The sequence below is a fragment of the Arachis hypogaea genome, chromosome 20 (genome assembly GCF_003086295.3).
Source record: "Arachis hypogaea cultivar Tifrunner chromosome 20, arahy.Tifrunner.gnm2.J5K5, whole genome shotgun sequence".
NCBI lineage: Eukaryota > Viridiplantae > Streptophyta > Magnoliopsida > Fabales > Fabaceae > Arachis > Arachis hypogaea.
The window spans coordinates 14,734,951-14,755,407 of record NC_092055.1 but is presented as its reverse complement, the minus strand read 5'-3'; the positions used below and the strand labels follow the sequence as shown (position 1 = coordinate 14,755,407).

Genomic DNA, 20,457 nt, shown 5'->3' with positions numbered 1-20,457 from the left:
TTATGAGTATTTTCTATAGTTAATAGAATGTGTATCAGATGCATAAATTAGATTAATATTATTGGTGTATTGCATATGATCATTGCTTAGCAAAATGCGTATATAATATTTACTTCTGATATATGTTTAGTTTTCTATTCCAACAATATGATTTAGTTTTAAAGGAAGATGTTATTGTGGTTAATGTTCATTCTTTGTTTTTTTTTCTTCTAAAAATAACTTTTTTAAGTTTTACCTGACTACACTTATGTGACTCTGTCCTAATTAGCTTTTTTAGAGTGGATGCTTAGAGTTGACCACTAATGATCCCATTAAAGTCCAAATAATCCATTATACTTGGTCATTTTACCTATTGTAATTGAAAATGTGAAACTTTACTTCAAACTATATTGCTAAAAGTGTGCGGCAGAAAAATGATTCCACAAAGCTAACTCATTCTGCATCGGAATGTTCTGATGATGAGAATTTGGTTGTTGGGAGAGAAGAAAGGTTGGAATGCCCAATATGCTGGAAATCTTTTAACATTGTTGAAAATGTGCCCTATGTATTGTGGTGTGGCCACACCCTTTGCAAAAATTGTATCATAGGACTGCAATGGGCTGTTGTGAAGTTTTCAACACTGCCAATTCAACTTCCACTCTTTATCTCCTGCCGTGGTGCAACCTTCTATCTTTTCGCCTGGTTTATCAAGGGAATATTAAATTTCCTCGCAAGAACTACTTTTTACTTTGGATGGTTGAGAGCATGAATGGTGATAGAGGAAAATCGCACTGAAATTGTGATGGTGATAAAACATTGGCCAATTAAAGACAATTTAACCATGGGAAGCTATGTAAGTTATGAAAACGTTCGGAGGAGCCAAGTTCACCACCTATGTATGTAAAGAGCTATCACACGAAACGACGCAGTTTTGAGAGGAGGGACTTATTTGTCCAATTTTCAAAACTACTATTCCACTTATATGTCACGTGTGCACCCGTAACGCCAGGTCATTAGAACGGGAGCCACCTTAGATTTTTTCGTTAGGTCTGACGGAGACATTTATACGGAAGGACTAATCCGTCTAACTTTTAAAAAGATGAGGGACTTAAAAATATTTTCAAATGGTCATGAACGAAAATATTCACAGGACAAAAAGTCAGAGATATATTTGTTCTTTTGTCAAAAAATAATTATTGAGGATATCAACAAAATCAAAGCACTGAGAATCGATATTTGATATAAAACTAGAATAATTTATAAACTTTAAAATGAAAAAAAAATAATAAAATAATAAAAAATTAATTATTATTAAATTTATAATTATTATAAAATATGTGACTTATTATTTTAATTTAATAATAATTAAATTTTTATTTTATTATTTTATCAATTTTTATTTTAGATGATTTTATTCAAATTAAAACAATAAATTAAATATACAAAACAAAAATTATAATATGATTTAAAACATAAAAATATATAGTTCTTTAAATTATTAATTTATTCCAAATTGTAAATTTAGTTAATTTAAACAAAATCAAATTTCCACAAAAAAAAAAACAAAATCAAATTAAATGAGTCAAATATTTCATAATAAAACTGGAACACGAATGGTTAAAAAAAAACTATGGACTACTAAATCAGCGGTGAGGTGAAAACCACTAAAGCAGTGCCCTGGGTTATTTCTTTCTGGAAGCCAAACCGAACCCAAACCGGCGGCTCGGCGGGTCCAAGCCAGTTTTTCAGTTTTCTTTTTCTCCAAGCCAAACTCACGTGACTGAGACACCCTTCAATTCAGAGTTTGAGACACAAAACCCTTTTAAATAGCCACCCCCTTAACCCCTGTTTTTCTCACCAAACCACTCTCTAATCTCATTTCTCAATCACAACTTTTTCTAAACCCATTTTCTCAACTCTCCACTCCTCATGGGTACTTTTACTTTCATTCAATCACTCTTTCATTCTCTGTTCCAAATCAAATCCATGGTTTCTAATATATTTTGCATTTCTTGTTGATTTATTTGTGCAGCATCTAAGAAGATTAAGATTGGAATCAACGGTAATTGGTTTTTCCTTTTTGTTTTTAGTAAATGCTCATCAATTTGTAAAACCAGTCAATTTAATTATCTTGAATTTGTGTGTGTAGGATTTGGAAGGATTGGGCGTTTGGTTGCGAGAGTTGCTCTTCAGAGGGACGATGTTGAGCTGGTTGCAGTAAACGATCCTTTCATTTCCACTGATTACATGGTAACAATAAATAAATAATAATTTGATTATATGGTTCTATTAGATTTGATTTGATTTTTCTGAGAATGTGATTGTGGTGGCAGACATACATGTTCAAGTATGACACAGTTCATGGCCAGTGGAAGCATTTTGATATCAAGGTCAAGGACTCTAACACCCTTCTCTTTGGTCAAAACCCAGTTACCGTTTTCGGATTCAGGTATTTATAAAGAAAATGTTTTTTGTTTTTAGATATCTGATTATTACTTTTTTTGTTTATTAAATAACCATGTTCTATCCGACTATGCGAATGTATCATCTAAATGAATTTGATTCAATAACTCGTGAAATGTTTCGTGTTTTTGTTACATCAAAATTAAACTCAACATTTCAATTTCGTTGTATGAAGTTAGGCCAATGCTATAATAATTTTTGAAACTAAGATGGTATAAATCGATTTACCAACATTTATTTTGTTATGTTAGGAACCCTGAGGAGATTCCATGGGGTGAAGCTGGTGCTGACTATGTTATTGAGTCAACCGGTGTGTTCACTGATAAGGACAAAGCCGCGGCACACTTGAAGGTTTGTGTCCATTCTCATTCTCAATGTTTCTTATTCGATCTTGATGTTACTATGGAACAAAGACACTTTTCCTGACATGCCACGTATCTATTTGTGTCGAACCGTATCTTAATCAAAATAAAAAAAAAATTTGGACACGTTTGAACATATCTAACTACCTTTAAAAAAAAAATTTGGATACGTTTGAATAAAAAAAAAATTTGGATACGTTTGAACATATCTAACTACCTTTATGTGCGAGCGTGTCCACTTTATCTTAACATATATTTTTTAAATGAGTTTAGAAATAGCATATATTATTAATTATTAAAATAAAAATTATTTTAAATATTTTAATAAGCAAAATAACATTAAAAACAAGTAAAAAATTAATTTATATTTTAATATTAATAAAATACTAAAATATCATTAAAATTAATCTAAAACATATTTTATATTTTATAAATTTTATAAGAATTGTCCTGTGTAATATCATGTTCGTGCATCAAAGTGATGTAATGAATTTGATGTTGCTTTTGAAAATACTTAACTAAATAGTAATCATTCTTGATTATTGTAATGTGTATAGGGTGGTGCAAAGAAGGTTGTGATCTCAGCCCCAAGTAAAGACGCACCAATGTTTGTTGTTGGTGTTAACGAGCATGAATACAAACCTGAACTTAACATTGTTTCCAACGCCAGCTGCACTACCAATTGTCTTGCTCCCCTCGCCAAGGTTTTTTATCTTTTAATGAATTTGATGGATCTTAAATCTTAATTTCAAATATTCTTGTGCTTATGCTTTTGTGTAATTATCTTAATTTCAATCTTGTACAGGTTATCAATGACCGATTTGGAATTGTTGAGGGTCTTATGACCACTGTCCACGCCATTACAGGTTATCAATTTACATATATTGTAGAGTATTAGAGTAAGAATCCAAATTAGTTCCTAACAATTTGTACTTTGGACAAAACAAATTGACAAATTTGTTTATGATCTTTTACAATAGAAGGACAAATTAGTCGGTGTCATCTTTTAAAAAATAGTATGATTGAGGGACTAAATTATCTAAATTTTTAGAAGATTATAAATTATTCAAAATTGTTAGGAAATTGGATTTTTCACTTATATATTTTTCAATTTGAATTTAAAATTAAGATTATTGTATTAATTATCCTTTTTTTTATGATTAATCAGCTACTCAGAAGACCGTTGATGGTCCATCAAACAAGGATTGGAGGGGTGGAAGAGCTGCTTCCTTCAACATAATTCCCAGCAGCACTGGTGCTGCCAAGGTACAAATTTGTTAATCGATACACATTCTTATTGGAAGCTGAAAATATATATTTTTGTAATTATTTAGGTTTTCAATTTTGTGTTTGTTTTGGTGTCATTAAGTTGATAAAAAATAATTTTTTTTTTAACGTGTTTGACAAATTTTTAATAAAAATAAAAACACTAAAAAAGATATTTTTTTTGAAAAATTATAATTTACATTTTTTTTAAAAAATTTTTTTTTTAAAAATAAATTTTTCACATAATAAATAAACAAAAAATATTTTTATATTATTATATCTAAATATAATTAATAAATATATAAAATATTCAAATATAAAATTATTTTTATTGTTCTAAAAATTTTTAAAAAAAAAATTCTTTTCTTATAAGTTTATCTAAACAAGCCTAATACTTGAATTTGTGTGAAAAACAACAGGCTGTGGGAAAAGTTCTTCCATCACTGAATGGTAAATTGACCGGAATGTCCTTCAGAGTTCCTACTGTGGATGTCTCAGTTGTTGATCTCACTGTCAGGCTAGAGAAGAAGGCAACCTATGCTGAGATCAAGAATGCTATCAAGTAGGTTTTTTTTTTTCTAGTTCCATTTTGATGTACCTAAATTAAATTATATTATATTTTTGGTCCAAAACCTAACCTCAAATTTTTTTTTTTATGTGGAAATTTAAAAAATGCAGGGAGGAATCAGAAGGAAAATTGAAGGGTATTTTGGGTTACACCGAAGATGATGTTGTGTCCACTGACTTTCTTGGAGACAGCAGGTATAAATCATTTGTGTATAAAATACCATTTATATTTAATTCCCAAAAAAATAAATAACTAAATGTATTGTTGTGATTTAATTCAGGTCAAGCATATTTGATGCTAAGGCTGGAATTGCTTTGAATGAGAACTTTGTGAAGCTTGTCTCTTGGTATGACAACGAATGGGGTTACAGGTAATTTCACTTCACCATCACCTTCTAGAATATATGAAGGTGTTTTTATCTTTGATTCTTCTTTGTTTAACCACATTCTTTTTCTTTTATTTATTTATTTTTTGCAGCTCCCGTGTGATTGACTTAATCGTGCACATTGCATCCGTGGCTTGAAGTTTAAAGCATTGATTGCAACATTTTCTAAATTTTTTCTTTCTGTGAATCCGGAAATAAATAAAAAAACACTTTTGTGTTAATATTTGAGTGCTGTTGTGTCACTTAAATACAAAGTGCTTGTACTTGGTCTAGTTAGTAAGAGGGACATTATCATAGGCTTTTTCTTCATCTTGTTTTAAGAGATGGATGTAACTATGTTACTTCATTATCATAATATTTCAATGTGCCCTAAAGTTTGTTTACTATGTTCTTTTTGCAAGCCTTTTTTTACTTGCCCTATTGTTTTATGTTTTATTAGTTGTCTACTAACTATATAAAAGTTTGATCTCAATCACTGCCTTTCTTTTTATTTTATTTTTTATTTGCGTATATCGTCAGAATATTCTGCCAGACAACCATTAGGCACATATAATATAATACAATATAATTAATATGAAGGAATTTGGCGAATTGGAACATAAAGTTTATAATTTTAATAGTAAAAAACTAAAAACAATTGATATTGTTGAGTTGTAAAGGATTTAATTAAGGCGGCATTATTTAGAAGCTGGTTTGTTGACGCATCACATTCAAATTGTTAGTTGCCCAATTTGAATGATTACTTTTAAAAATTTAGTTAATTAACTTATAGAGATTAACAAGAGAATTAAATATATTTTGAACCGACAAAAAACAAGTTACTTTTAAACAATTTATTTTGATTTTTCCATTCAGATTTAAGGATCGTGGTGGCACATGATGATGCCCAGTTTATTCGATGAGTGGAAAGCAGACAGCTGCAAGAATCGAGTACGCGATCCCATCAGCTAGATCTAAAGATAAGCATATCAAAATATGAACCAATTATGATATTGTGCGGTTGTGCTCATTTTTTTAGATATGGTAAAATGAAGGATAATGCACTGATATGGAATGGATTAATGTCAAAATAAATTGTGATTAACGATTTGAGTTAATGACAAAGGATAATTTTTTACTCAATGAAAATAACAGTAACGATTTATTTTGAAATCACTGACACAAAAAAAATATCTGACTTCTCTTTTTTTTTCTCTCTTTTCACTCATATTGTGATTCATGATTTCATTTAAATCATGTATAATATTTATGTAAAAATTATGGTGAATTATATATTAAAGATGTAAGTTTATAAATTTTTTCTTTAATAGAATGAAAGAGAGATTAATAAAGGTAGGATTTATATTTTGAATAATAATAAAATAATAAAAAATAACTATAAAAAAAATTATATTCTCTCTTTATACCACTCCAATGCATACAGTAGAGTGCCTCAAAAACTATTAATCCCATACATATAAAATATACGTTCAAACTCTTATTTTAACGTATTTCATCTATCTCATCGTCATATTAAAAATAAAAAACGGCACTTCGTACCCTTTTTTTTAAATATATTGTAAAAGAATAAAATTATATGGAGAAATTAAGAAAAAATACAACCTTATATTGGAATTTGGAAGCACCTCCACAAATTTTAAAGAGTTACTTTTCAACTAATTTTTTTTAGTTGAATTTCATGGCCAACGTGTCATTGTTATCATTTAAGGTAAAGAAAATTATATCGTACAGATCTAAATCTGTACAGATTTAAAGATTTGCTTACTTAAACCACACTTTTTAAAACCATCATTGAAATTATGAATATTGAAAAAAAATTAGAAGAAGTTACAATACTTTTTAAACAATTAAAAATGGCTCAAGAAAATAATATTATGGAATACGGTTTTCAAATAGAAGAAGAATTAGTAAATTCTGAAAATATAGAAAATGAAGAACACATTCTAGATTATTCAAGTGACGAAGAACCAGCAATTCCAATACAAGTAAAAAATGAAGCTGGAACATCTAAGGATAATCAATCTCAATTTAAATGGGAAACAGGTTTTGATAATTATGCTTTTAAAAAAGGGTTTACAAATAAAGATTCAAAATATACAAAAATACCATCAAAATATGTTCCTAAAATCCAGGAAATGGAAGGAGAAAGAATGCAAAAAGAACGAAAAAGAAATTTTCGAAAATTAGTTGAATTCCTTTTTATTAGAAGCCTTTACTAATCCAAAACTTAGTGAATTGTCTGGAAGAGATATTTGGAATTACATAGAGTTTCATACTAAAGGAACTATAAGAGATTATATGACATCAATAGAAAACCAAATAATAGAAGAATTAGCAACAAAAACTACAGCTTATGATAAGATATTATATATAATGATGATTCTATATAAGGAATTTTTTGGAAAAAATATTATAGATCATAGACAAGAAGTTTATAATAAAGAATATCAAGAAGCAAAAAACCATTTAGCTAATATTCATATATATGATCTATGTAATGTGGAGTCTTATATATGTGAATATAGAATACATTATTACAAATTAAAAGAAGAAGATAAAAATCATTATCTTAGTATGTATATAACAAAACTTCCATATCCTGCTAATGAATTTATAATGGGAAGATTTATAAGAGAAATAAATAGAGGAACAATTGAAAATAACTTTGGTGGAGCAACCTCTGCAATAAGAGAGGAAATAAAAGAACGTTGTATGCAAGAAGCAACTCAAAAAAGATTTGCAAACATAATTAGAATTTGCTGTCAAGATAATGAAGAGATACCTCAAAAATATGGTCTTAATAAAAATTTTCAAAGAAAAAGAAAATATCAATTTAGAAAAAAAAAATACTATCCAAACTGGAGAAAAAAGAGATATTTTAGAAAGGAAAATAATAATAAAAACAAAAGACAAAGAAATAACTATTGCCCGAATAAAAAAGAAAATTGTAAATGTTGGTATTGCCAAGAAGAAGGACACTATGCAAATGAATGTCCGAAAAAGAAGGATAAAAAGGATCTTACTAAACAAATAGAAATTGCTAAGTCTTGTTTCATGGAACCTTTAGAGGAATCTGATGATAACTTAGACTATATTTTTGAATATGTCTCGGAAACAGACTCAGAGACTGAGTAATAATGCTACATTTATTACCATAAAAATAACAGAAAAGTTTATAAATGTTTTCATAGATTCTGGAGCAACACAATGCTTTGCTAGTTCAAATATAAAACTTGATTGAAAAAAATTAAAGAAACCATTAAGAGTTAGAATAGCTGACAAATCAATACATAAAATTAACCAAAAAGCAGAGATGGTTGAAATTTTTATTCAAAATTATAGGTTCATTGTTCCATCTATATATATGTTAGATTTTGGAATGGATTTTATCATAGGAAATAATTTTTTAAAGCTATATCATCCATTCATTCAAGAATTAACATATATAGTTTTAAAAGCTCCACACGATTCTTCAATAAATCAAAAATCAAAACGTATAAAAATACCGACTACTACTATAGATAAGATCTTAAAATTTAAAATATTTTCTATATTAGAGACATGTTATTTAAATTTATACTTTCAGATAAATATCCCAAAAAATAATTTTAAAATAAAGATAGAAGAACTTTTGGATGAAATTTGTGCTGAAAATCCTTTAGATATTAAAAATACAAATAACGAATTAGTAAGTATTAAATTAAAAGATCCTACAAAGGAGATAAATATTCCAAATAAAATTCCTTATTCTGCAAGAGATAGAGAAGAGTTTTCACTAGAATGTAGAGATCTTTTGGAAAAAGGAATTATAAGATTAAGTAAAAGTCCTCGTGCGGCTCCAGCCTTTTATGTCGAAAACAATAATGAAATTAAAAGGAGAAAACGAAGAATGGTTATTAACTATAAGAAGATGAATGAAGCAACTATTGGTGATGCTCATAAACTTCCAAGAAAAGATTCTATTTTAGAAAAAATCAAAGGAGCAACTTGGTTTTCATCTCTTGATGCAAAATCAGGATATTGGCAACTTCGTTTAGACGAAGAAACAAAGAAATTAACTGCTTTTACTTGCCCAACAAAAGAATCAACAAGTGTGTTGCTCTATGAATGGAATGTATTACCATTCGGATTAAAACAAGCCCCAGGTATTTATCAAAGATTTATGGAAAAAAATCTAAAAGAGTTAAATGAATTTGTTTTAGTGTACATTGATGATATACTAATTTTTACAAAACAGGATAGAGAAGATCATCTTCAAAAATTATTAATAGTTTTAGAAAGATGTAAAGAAAAAGGATTAGTTCTTAGCAAAAAGAAAGCAAGAATAGCAAAACAAGAAATAGAGTTTCTTGGATTAATTCTATCCACTCAGGAAAAGCTAAAACTTCAGCCAAATATCCTAGAAAAGGTAAATTTATTTCCTAATAAAATAGAAGATAGAAAACAATTACAAAGATTTTTAGGGTGTATAAATTATATTTCTGATCAAGGATTTTTAAAAAATATAACAGAATACACTAAAAGCTTATTTCCAAAAATAAGTACTAAAAAAGAATGAAAATGGGATGAAAAAGATAGTATGCAAATTCAAAAGATTAAAGAATTATGTGAAAAACTTCCAGAACTTTATATTCCAGAAGAAAATGACTACTTAATAGTAGAAACAGATGCTTCAGACATAACCTGGTCAGGATGTCTAAAAGCTAAGAAAGCTATAAAAAGTTTGGAACAAGAAAAAGAATCACTAGATTCTAAAGATTCCCCAAAGGAATTACTTTGCAGGTATATTTCAGGGACTTTTACTCCAACATAACAGAGATATACCACTCATGAAAAGGAAACTCTAGCAGCAATTAAATCTCTTAAGAAATGGAAAATTGATTTACTACCCAGAGAATTTACATTAAGGACAGATTCAAGTTACCTAACAGGTTTCATACGATATAATTTAAAAGTTGATTATAACCATGGACGATTGGTAAGATGGCAATTATTTTTGTTACAATATCCAATAAAAATTGAATATATTAAGGGTGACAAAAATGTTATTGCAGATACATTAACAAGAGAATGGAGTTCGTCTACAACACATTAGATCAAGAAATTCAAAAGTATGAGCAAGAACTCGAAAAATGCAAGCATTGTCAGCAAATAAGGACACATATCCAATCTCTCAAGAAGGCCATCGAAGCAATGAAATCAACACAACAAGCAAAACCATCAGAGTTCATCCAGCTAAGCGTGGTGGACAAATCAGGTGAAGGAAAAATTTCAGAAAATAAAACGATTGCTGAAATTGGAAAAATTTCAGAAAATAAAACGATTGCTGAAATCATTAAAAAATCCACCCAAGATAAAAAATATTATGTAATTTATAATGGCCCCATGAAATGAGTATATGATGCCTGGGAAAAAGCAGCACCATTCACACATCAATCAAGGATAATTCATAAAGGAGGTTTTCTAACACTGGAAGAGGCAAAGGAATCCTTCAGGGAATATGAAGCTCTCCATCCAGAGCAAACCTTAAAAAGAGCAGATAAAGCTCCAGTTCAAACCCAGAGAACAGGGATAATAAGAAACATTCCTACAAGGGCTGAAATCAAGGAAAAGAAAAGAGTCTGTAGATCAAATCTCAGAGAAACCCTTAACATAGTCCTGAATTGGACTGAAGAAAAAAGGGCAATTTTGGGATATTATCCTATTGCCAAAGAACAGCTAACAAAGCTGGTTATATTCCCAGATGCTTCCCCATCTGATACCTATCAGTTTTTCCAATATGGATTAATTGATACAATTTTAATTTTTAATGATCTAAAAATTATTAGTGAGTTTCCTGCAGGATTCGTTGATGCAGTAAAGAGATTTAAAAATATGATTGACAATGTAAATCCAAGGGATATATCCCTAAAATTTACAAACAGTCAACCTATTTTTAATGAAGAAGAAGAATGCTTGGTTCCAGCACACCAAGTAATATTCATGTCCGTCTTCCCATAAAATTTTCAACCAATTGATCAGATTCAAGATTTAACGATTTACAATCATGAAGGAAAGTTAGCCAGCACATTAGTAAGGGTCTTTGAAAGAACTCAAAAAATAACGAAGGAATCTCACACAAGGATTAATTATAAAAGTAGAAATACTCTGCTTGTGTCCAGTAAAAGAAATGAAATTGAAGAAAGAGAGATGAGACTCTTGGTGGAATTTGAATCAGCATTCTACAACTTATCTGGACTTTTAGAAAAGCTCCCTGAAGGGATAAAGAGGAATCTCTACTATTTAATAAAAGACAGAGAAGACCACAAGTGCCAGCTATGTGCCTCAGAGATATCTGAAAACGGAATCAACTCACATGATGAAGGAAGGAGACAATGCATCTGAGGGTCACATGATAAAAGAAGAGGACAGTGCATCTGAAGCATCTCTCAACATTATTGCATAGTGACGTAAGCACTTAGGTCATAGAGCACCAACAATGTAGCTGGTGCAAAAGAACAAACAATGACGTAAGCAATGACGTCATAAGAAGGGTAAGGATGGGAATTGTCCATCAAACCCAACTATTATAAATAGGTTGCTTAGGCAATTGTAGAATCATCAGACAATAGAAAGCAGGAGGCTAAGAGTACTCATATGCTAAGAGAGCAAGGAGGAAGCTGCCAAGGCGATTCTATAGTCTGAAGAAGAATTCCCTTAGGGAAAAATAATTCTAAACTCCCCTCTGGAGTTAGCATCTACAATCTCCCCTATGGAGATAAAAACACCTTATGTAAAATATACTAAATAAAGGAAGTTTTTCTCCAGAAAGGTACATCTTCATCTTAATCTTTAAATTATGAATTATTTAGAAAGTTTAGAATTAACAGAAGAATCTGATTATTATAGATTAACTGCTTTATTAGATAATGAAAAACAGGCTGTTCTAAAAACAGAATTAAATCTCAAATCAAATGAAAACTTTAATAAACAAAATCTTTTAAAAGAAATTTTTAATAGAAAAAATATAATATACTATGGAAAAATTCAACTTGAAGCTCCTATAAAGATAAAATCTGCCAATGGAGAACTTGAAATAGCTTTGATAAATAATGAAGAATTAAGTAAACATATTGAGAAAATTAAGGATCAACAAAAAAGATCTAAAATTGGATGGATTCATATTAGTACTATACAAGTCTTAATCAAATCTACATATATGAAAGGAATTAATTCACCAATAAGTTTAGCAATCTGTGACAAAAGAATTACTGATGACCCGATAGATCAAATAATTGGAATTGTTCATAGAAATTTGGCAAACGTAAATGTTAAATTTAATGCCCATCTTGGATATGCTATACCTTTATCAACTGAAAATCTTGGAAGATGTATAAGTTTGGCTTATAAATTTCATAGAAAGAATCTAATGGAACAAGATGATGAACCATTTTCAATAACATATGCAATAAATTATGCTTTAACAAATAGCCATCATAGTATAATATTTAAAAACAGAGAAAGAATTTATGTCAATGAACTATTTCAGAAAATTGTAAAAACAGAAATACCAAAATATAAAGTTATTGAAAACTCAGTTCTATTATTAAAAGAACCATCAGAAAAATTGGTTTCATCAAATTTTCAAATAAGAGAATCTAAAATTAATAGCCCTTTAAGCTTATCTAAGTTAAAGATTAAAGAAGAAAATTCTGAAATAAAAGAATTAACAAAAAAGGTCGAAAAATTAAATGAAACCCTAAATACTAAATTATGACAATAAATAAAGAAGAAATATATGTAACTTATCAAGATAAGAAACAAGAGCTCTTTGAAAGAGAAAATCGTTTGAATTATTTACAGTTTTCTGAAATAAATCAAAGAGCATTTGAAGCTCTAAAAATAATCTATGACAAGTTAAAAAGAGAAGTTGAAGAGTTAGAAAAATTAATAGAATCTCTAGAAAATAGTGATGAAGCGATGATAGAATTTGCAGAAATTCTAAAATAAATAATGAAGCATACAAAGATTGAAAGACCAGAAAATAAAATAAAAAGAAAAAGAGCGAAAAAATTAAAAAGTAAAATAAAGGAGTATAAAAGGGAATTAAATAATCTTCAAATCGAAATTGATGACCTTATAATAAAAAGGATAGAAATAAGAATAAATATAAACAAGTTGGAGTTAAACTTAAAAAATTTATAAATATCTGGAAAACCATATTATGACTTAAAAGAATTAAAGCTGTTAAAAGAAAAAAAAGGAGAATGAGGTTGAAAAATTAAAAAGATATTTAGAAACAACAGAAAGTGTAGAAATAAAAGAAGTTTTTGAAGATTTGAGAAATTATATTAAAGAAAAAGACAAACAGATAAAAGATTTTATATACAATAATCCTTGCAAAAAAGAATATTATAAACTAAAACAAGATTGAAAAACTATACAAATGAAATCAGAATTATAAATACTAGTAGAAATGGTCAACATTTTTTATGAATTTGCAAATTATACAAATTATAAACTTATTCGAAGTAAAATATGAAGAGTAAAAATTGGTATCAGAACCAAGTTAACGATTAAGGGTAACACTTTCTCTTTTAACAACACTTTTAGTGATACACTTTTAAACCAAATAAAAACTAAAATCTGTACCAAAATGCATCTGTACACTAGATGGACCCTTAAGGTAAATATCAATATATCTTATTCTCTTTGATTTTTTTTCCATTTTATTTGTCTTAACTATTTCAATTTTCAAATATAACTTAATATAATCTTTTTGTTAATAAAAAATTACTAATAAAAATAATAACATATACCGTGAACGTCACATTTTTATTGAGTTATCTATGAAATAATATTTAGTCACTTTTAAAATATCTCAAATACAAATAAGACAAAATATTAAAAATAACATAAATATTTACCCAAAACATTTGGGATAAAAGTAATATTTGTTTTATCGAAACTTTATTTTAGGGTTATTTTTATGTTTACAATTATTAAAGTTTCATGACAATAATATGAGTAATTAAGATAACAAGTCTTTAAAATAATAAAAAAATTAGGGACATTGGCACTAGAAATACCTTTGTATGTAAAAATATTATTATTACTTTTTGACAGGAATTTCATTTATCCCATGATGATTAAGCAAATAGGATTAAAGTCCCTTTGTGTTGTAACATTTGGTGCAACTGTAATTCACATGAATATGATTGTAAGGGTTGCACCAATCTGGTAATACACTAAACTAAAGTTATGTGCCTTCCGCATAACACTTGTGACCTTTTAACTTTGGTTAACATGAAAACTTAAGATTGGTGTGCAGTACTTGACACAGAAGCACATAGAGCAACATGTTACAAATTCGAAGATTGTCGCTTACATGTTACATCTAATGTGAAGCCTTAAACAAGAAATAGAGATGTGTTATTTGGAGCACCCTTGCATCTTAAGATTAAGCATTCCTTTGTGCAGGTTTCTTCGAGTTATTTTTCCGGCGAATCTTCACCAAAGCATTTTGTAAATGTAAATCCTAAGACCACAAGAAAATGAAGATCATCACAATCAGCCATGGTACTTAATTATCCTTGAGGCAACAAAATAAAAAATGTAATTCCTAAGATTAATTGATCCAGAAAGGTCACTTTCAAATAAAGGATTTAGGCTCTCTATCTTCGTTTTGAATGTGTTGGTATTACTTGTACTGTAAGAAGTAAGAACTCCTATGCTAAAGGGCTAACTTTTGGAGTTTCGTTCTCAGAACGAATTGTACTCATTACCGCAGAGAACGAATTGTACTCATTACCGCCAAAATGTGACTCGGGGCTGGCTATCATCATACAAATCTAAGTGTTGAATCAAAGTGACGATGCCCTTACCAAATGCCAACCAAAGAAGTAGAAGCTATATTAAAATTGTGCATTCTCAGATAATGGTTTCCGAATTTGACTCACAAGTCATAGCCAACACACAAGGCCAAATTTCACAAGTGAAAACTTCCATGTCACAAACTTTATCGATGGGAGTTGCATATTGATTAGTTCATGATTCTCAAGATTTATCTAGATATCCAATTGATAAAATAATAAACAGAAGATCACTTAGCTTAGATGTAAATCAGTTGCTTCAAAAAATGTTTCAGAAACTTCAAATATATGGAATTATTAACTTACTGATACTTCAAATGAAAGCTAATTCCAATTTTCTTTCCTCAAAACAATTCAAAGCTAGACACAAAGTTACCTCAATAGGTTCGTTTCGCAATCTCTCTGGGCTTGTCCAAAGTCCTTCCAAATTGTAGTAAGCTCTAGCCTTTTCATCAAGTGCATGAACTATCACTTTACCTAAACCCCAAAAGAAAAGAAAAAAAATGTTTAGAATAAGAAAACCCAACAAATAAATTGACATTTACTTTTATAACAAAAGTTAAAAAGGCAAAGATAAAAAATAAAAATAGAAAACACTATGCAAGATAAAAGCACATTTCTTTTTCTTAACCAATATGGTAATGTACTTTGAGTGTTGCATGTCATTCTGAATATCACTACCTGTATGCAGACTTAGATTTCACCTCGGTTTGTTGCATTTCTAAATTTGACTGAAAAGAGACAAAGAATGATGGAAAAGAAACAAATATAATAATAATAAATAAGTACCAGAGTCAATTACAATCCACTTTCCTCCTGCTTGACCTTCCACACTAGGTAGCATCATTCGGTCTGCACCTTTTTGCTTCTGCTTAGCCTGCTTATAACAAAAACGAACAAAATGAATAAATAAATAAATAAACAAACTTTTAATTTCTTTCAAAAATAATACAAGGCAAAAAAATGCATCAGCAGTTTTATTCATAAATCATAACATAGCAAGAACTAAGCCTAGAAACTACAAAATAATAGACATGTTTGGTTCTTATTTGGCAGCATTATACCCATGAAAACGGCCAATTCAAGTATCAAAATTTTCAGGTTTCAATACCAAAAACCTTTTACTTTTCAACCTAGTGAAAAGTAAATAGGGATGAGAAAAAAGAACGAGCAGACCTACCTGGTAAATTAGAGCTTGAGCAATGTTCTTGACATGCCACGTGGACCTGCCGGTTGCTAGAACCATGAAATCAGCCCAATCACAGTGCTTGGGAGACGGTATAACCTTAACGTCGTCAGCTTTAACATCCATTAGAACCTTCTCAATCTCGTGAAGATCAAGGGTGCATTTTCCAACGGCATCAACGGCAGAAGAGGAAGATGAAAATGCTAGCTTCCATTGCCGTGAAGAAAGCCACCAGGACGAAACCGATGCTCGAGCTTGTAGGGCTGCCCACATTGTACAGTGCACACTGATAGGGTGTTTGGAATGTCTATATGTGGGCCTGTGATACCATTGAATTGAATTCCATACTTTAGTATGAACCTTTAATGATTTTTTTTTTTTTTGCTTCAACAATTTTACCCCTTATTAAAAATATATTATATTCTAAATTTCTAATTATAGGATTATATGCTCAATTATTCATCAAATTATATGTTATAATGGAAACCAAATCAAAGTGCTCTACAATATAAATCGCACTACAACATTATATTTCCCCAGAAAACACTAGAAATAAATTAAATTACGAAACTCCAATTTCATTTTCATGATAACAGATCTCTAAAAAATCACAGTTTCCTTTTAACTAGTTAAAAGTTTGCATGTCTTTTAGAACTAGACATGCCTTTTAAGTTCCTCTATGGCTCTAACTTCAAACTTCCCTGAAAGCTAACACAGCAAACTTGACTACTTTGACATATCAAAATCTATTATATATAAAATCTATTTCCCAATATTGACACTGCTCTACACACAGGATTTTAAATTATTCAAGTTTTAAAAAGTGCAAATTGATTTGAATTGGAGAAATCAGAGGGAAAAAATAAAAAGGAAGTGCTGGAATGTAATCGAGCTTGTGTATTCCTAATAGAACAAGTAATTGTGGATGGAAAGGGAAGCTTCTTCATCAATCATCATATACAACAAAGCTTTTCACTCAAAATCCATTCACAATAGACAATAATAACTGAACCAAAAGGTTTAGTGTGACTACTTAAGGGGAAAAAAATTATAAGTATGTAAGAAGAGAACAAAAAAAAATTCCCCAACCCAAACTCGTAGTTACTACAACATCATCCAAGTCTGTCACATCCTCAATCTAATTTCAGATACTATATAATGTCTCATATCAAATTTCAGAACCAGCTCACTAATCAAAAACCATTACCAAAAGTAAAATTTTTCATGGTCATTGAAGCGAAGTTTTGGGGATTACTGGGTTAAGCATAGTTGTCAGAACCCACCCATCGAATCGGTCAGGCTGCTGGTTAATGGGTCTCAGGTTCACTGGTTGATCAGGTTGACCCGATCTTATTTAAATAAAAATATAAAATAGTCAAAAACTTAAAATTAAAATTTAAAATTTAAATACATGTCTTGGTGTATTTGATTAAACCATCTTAAAAGCAAAAAAAAAAAAATCATCTAACCATAGTATCACATTAGTACATCACCTAATTGATTGACAGAGCCTATCATCTAACCATAGCATCAGCAGATTCAAATCATCTAAACAGCAAGCATCAATCAGAGAAAAACCAGCAATCACAAAAAAAACAGCAACAGTAAGCATCAATCAACCTATACAGCAAGCATCAACCAACGCTAAACAGCAACAATAACAAAAAACAGCAACAATCAGAAAAAAAACGAGCAACAATTAGAGGGAAAAAAACAGCAAAAAATCAACCACGGGAGCTACATTAAAACAGGATCAGCAGCAACAATCACCCAAAACATTAAACAATAATGATTGAATAACTAAAAAAAAATTTAAAAAACTCACCTTAGCCGCACGCAGAGGGAGAGAACCGAGCCAGAGAAGAGAAGAGGGAGGCAGAGGAGACAAGAGAATAGGGCAGAGGGCGAGTAGAGATGGAGGCAGCAGTGAGCAGTGAGGGCGAGCAACGAGACGGCGCGGTGACGCAGAGGGGCTGGCGAGCGGCGGCGACGAGATGGGCCGGCGAGACGCGCTGATAGAGAAGGTTGAGGAAAGCTCTGCCTCTGTGCTGTGAGTGTGAGAGAGTATGTTGGGGGGCTTCTTCGAAGATTAGGCTTAGGGCCTTTTTTTTTTTTCCTTAAATCCAAAACGACTTCCTTTGGCCGAGGGGTTAAAAAACTAAAAAAGAATAGTGTAATCTTAAACTAAAAAAGCATTCTCCTGTTCTATCATCATATGTGAATTATTTGCTGTTTGGAGGGGATTGATTTTAGTTTGAAATTGTGGTTTGAGGAATATTATATGTGAAATAGATTGCCTTGAGATTCTGCCCATCATGCATAAGCTTATAAGTGGGTATTCATCTGAAGTAACAGATTTGGTTTACAAGATTCAGGAAATTTTATCTCGTTCTTGGCTTGTTCACGTTGAGTGGGTGTCTCGAAAAGCAAATAGATTGGATGGCTAGATATGGTGCCAAGAGTAACTCTAATCATATTATTTGGTCTGAGCCTTGTGCTGATCTCCAGCAAATCATCTGCTCGGATATAGGATAGTGTTTGCTTTATTTCTTTACATGTTTAGACACAAAAAAAAATCTTTATCTTACAGCTTGTTTGAAAACCATTTAACATGAGAAAAAAATTCTATTTCCTTTAAAAAAAGAATTCATTTCTATTTGAAATTCAATTTTATGATTTGGAATAACTATAATATATTAATGGAATAGAATTCAAGTTTAAAGAGTGTGAGAGTTGATTTGGAAATCAGACCCTTTTTGGTCTGATTTACAAATGAAGAAAAAATGGAAATTGGAATTCTCAAAGGAATTCAAATCATTCATTTTTAGTTATTTCAAAGCAAGAATCATAATTCAACTCTTGAGTGAATTCTAATTCCTAGCATTCCAAACAAGCTTATAGTAATACAAATCTTTATCTTTGTCTTTATAGTAATACAAATGGGAAGCTCTTATGCTGATGTGGTGCTCATACATTGAGTGTATTAGTTTATTTGCTTAAGTGTTATCATTAGAAATTTTTAGAATTTTATTTATAAATTATAAATTATAAATTATTATTTGCTTAAGTTGTTACTTTTTAAATGTTAAATTAGGTTGTTTTACTTAGGTTGTTATTTTTTAAATTTTAGGTTGTTTTGCTTGGGTAGTTATTTTTTAAATTTTAAGTTATTTGTTTAGGTTGTTATTTTTAAAATTTTAAATTATTTGCTTAGATTGTTATTTTTATTTATAAATTATAAATTATTTTTTTCTTAAGTTGTTATTTTTTAAATTTAAGTTATTTTACTTATGGGGTTATTTTTTAAAATTAAGTTGTTTTACTTATGTGGATGCAATGTGGGTAACTTCAAGACTACACATCGTGAGTATGTGGTGAATTTAAACCAACGTACTGGTGTGCACAGACTTAAATTTTAAAAAATAACCACCTAAGTAAAACAACTTAAATTTAAAAAATAACAACTTAAAAAAATAATAATTTATAATTTATAAATAAAAGTAACCTAAGTAAATAACTTAAAATTTAAAAAATAACAACCTAAATAAATAACTTCAAATTTAAAAAATAACTACCCAAACAAAACAACCTAAAATTTAAAAAATAACAACCCAAGTCTGAGTCCGTACACATCAACCTCACCGATGCATATATCTCCTTTCAATTACAACCAAAAATTCTACTTCGTTTTAAGCTCTTCACTCTTCAGGTATGAGTTTCTTAACCCCCCCCCCCCACCCCCAAAAATTTTAGGGCTGGTGCCTGGTCCTAAACCCTCCAAAATAATTCTAGCCCACAGCCCTATAATTACAAAATCATGTTTTTGTAAGCCCTAGCCCTAATTAAGTCCTCTCAACAAAAATTAAAACAGGCTGGCCCTACAAGCCTCAAAGAATTACCTCTACAATTCACATTACAGATCTTAATGTCATTACTCCGTGCTATACTAATTACTTTCCTTCAGTTTTTTTTATTTCTTTTAATATTGCTAAATGATAATATTGGATGAAAACAGATCTTAATGTTAAATGTTTGTGCCTATATATTGGATTCAATGAAAAAATGAATCACCAATTTTTCTTTTGTGCAAACTGCTACAATGATCATTTCTGTGAATAGCAAGCAGCCAAGCAATTATTTCACTGGATTTATGCAAAACGATAAACTCTATGTCTATTAATGAAGATCGACTATTAGAGAAAAGCTACCTAATAATAATATAAAATTTTAGAGTATGGCTTCTTTTCCTTCTTGGCATTTGTTTCTTTTCCAACACGTGGAAATCGACTAATATTAAAAATATAATATAAAATGTGCTCTACATTATTGTTGTACAGTTCCCATTCTTTTAAATCATGGATCTATATCTTTAGAACGAGGATTATAAGTTTGATAAA

General features: G+C 29.7%; 2 protein-coding genes and 1 pseudogene across 3 annotated transcripts; 2 read left to right on the top strand and 1 right to left on the bottom strand.

Moving 5' to 3' along the window:
- Nucleotides 1-364: 364 nt before the first annotated feature.
- LOC112785488 (E3 ubiquitin-protein ligase KEG-like) lies at nt 365-883 on the top strand (annotated as a pseudogene).
- Nucleotides 884-1,774: 891 nt separating this feature from the next.
- Nucleotides 1,775-5,409, top strand: LOC112783667 (glyceraldehyde-3-phosphate dehydrogenase GAPC2, cytosolic). 2 transcript variants are annotated; one of them, XM_025826704.3, is made up of 12 exons: nt 1,775-1,912; nt 2,012-2,041; nt 2,129-2,229; nt 2,313-2,428; nt 2,694-2,793; nt 3,362-3,508; nt 3,610-3,670; nt 3,973-4,070; nt 4,490-4,632; nt 4,749-4,832; nt 4,919-5,008; nt 5,116-5,409. In XM_025826704.3, the coding sequence occupies exons 1-12, from the start codon at nt 1,909-1,911 to the stop codon at nt 5,159-5,161; spliced, it is 1,020 nt and encodes a 339-aa protein (XP_025682489.1). In that variant the 5' UTR covers nt 1,775-1,908; the 3' UTR covers nt 5,162-5,409. The 2 variants fall into 2 exon arrangements, with proteins under 2 accessions (XP_025682489.1, XP_025682490.1); XM_025826705.3 differs by lacking the exon at nt 4,919-5,008 and having other exon boundaries at nt 1,777-1,912.
- Nucleotides 5,410-14,092: 8,683 nt separating this feature from the next.
- Nucleotides 14,093-18,198, bottom strand: LOC112784334 (protein Iojap-related, mitochondrial). The gene is made up of 5 exons (XM_025827488.3): nt 17,886-18,198; nt 16,055-16,379; nt 15,664-15,751; nt 15,251-15,351; nt 14,093-14,540 (listed from the first exon to the last, which is right to left on the bottom strand). Exons 2-5 carry the CDS (start codon nt 16,331-16,333, stop codon nt 14,463-14,465), a joined length of 546 nt encoding a protein of 181 aa, XP_025683273.1. The 5' UTR covers nt 16,334-16,379; nt 17,886-18,198; the 3' UTR covers nt 14,093-14,462.
- Nucleotides 18,199-20,457: the final 2,259 nt, after the last annotated feature.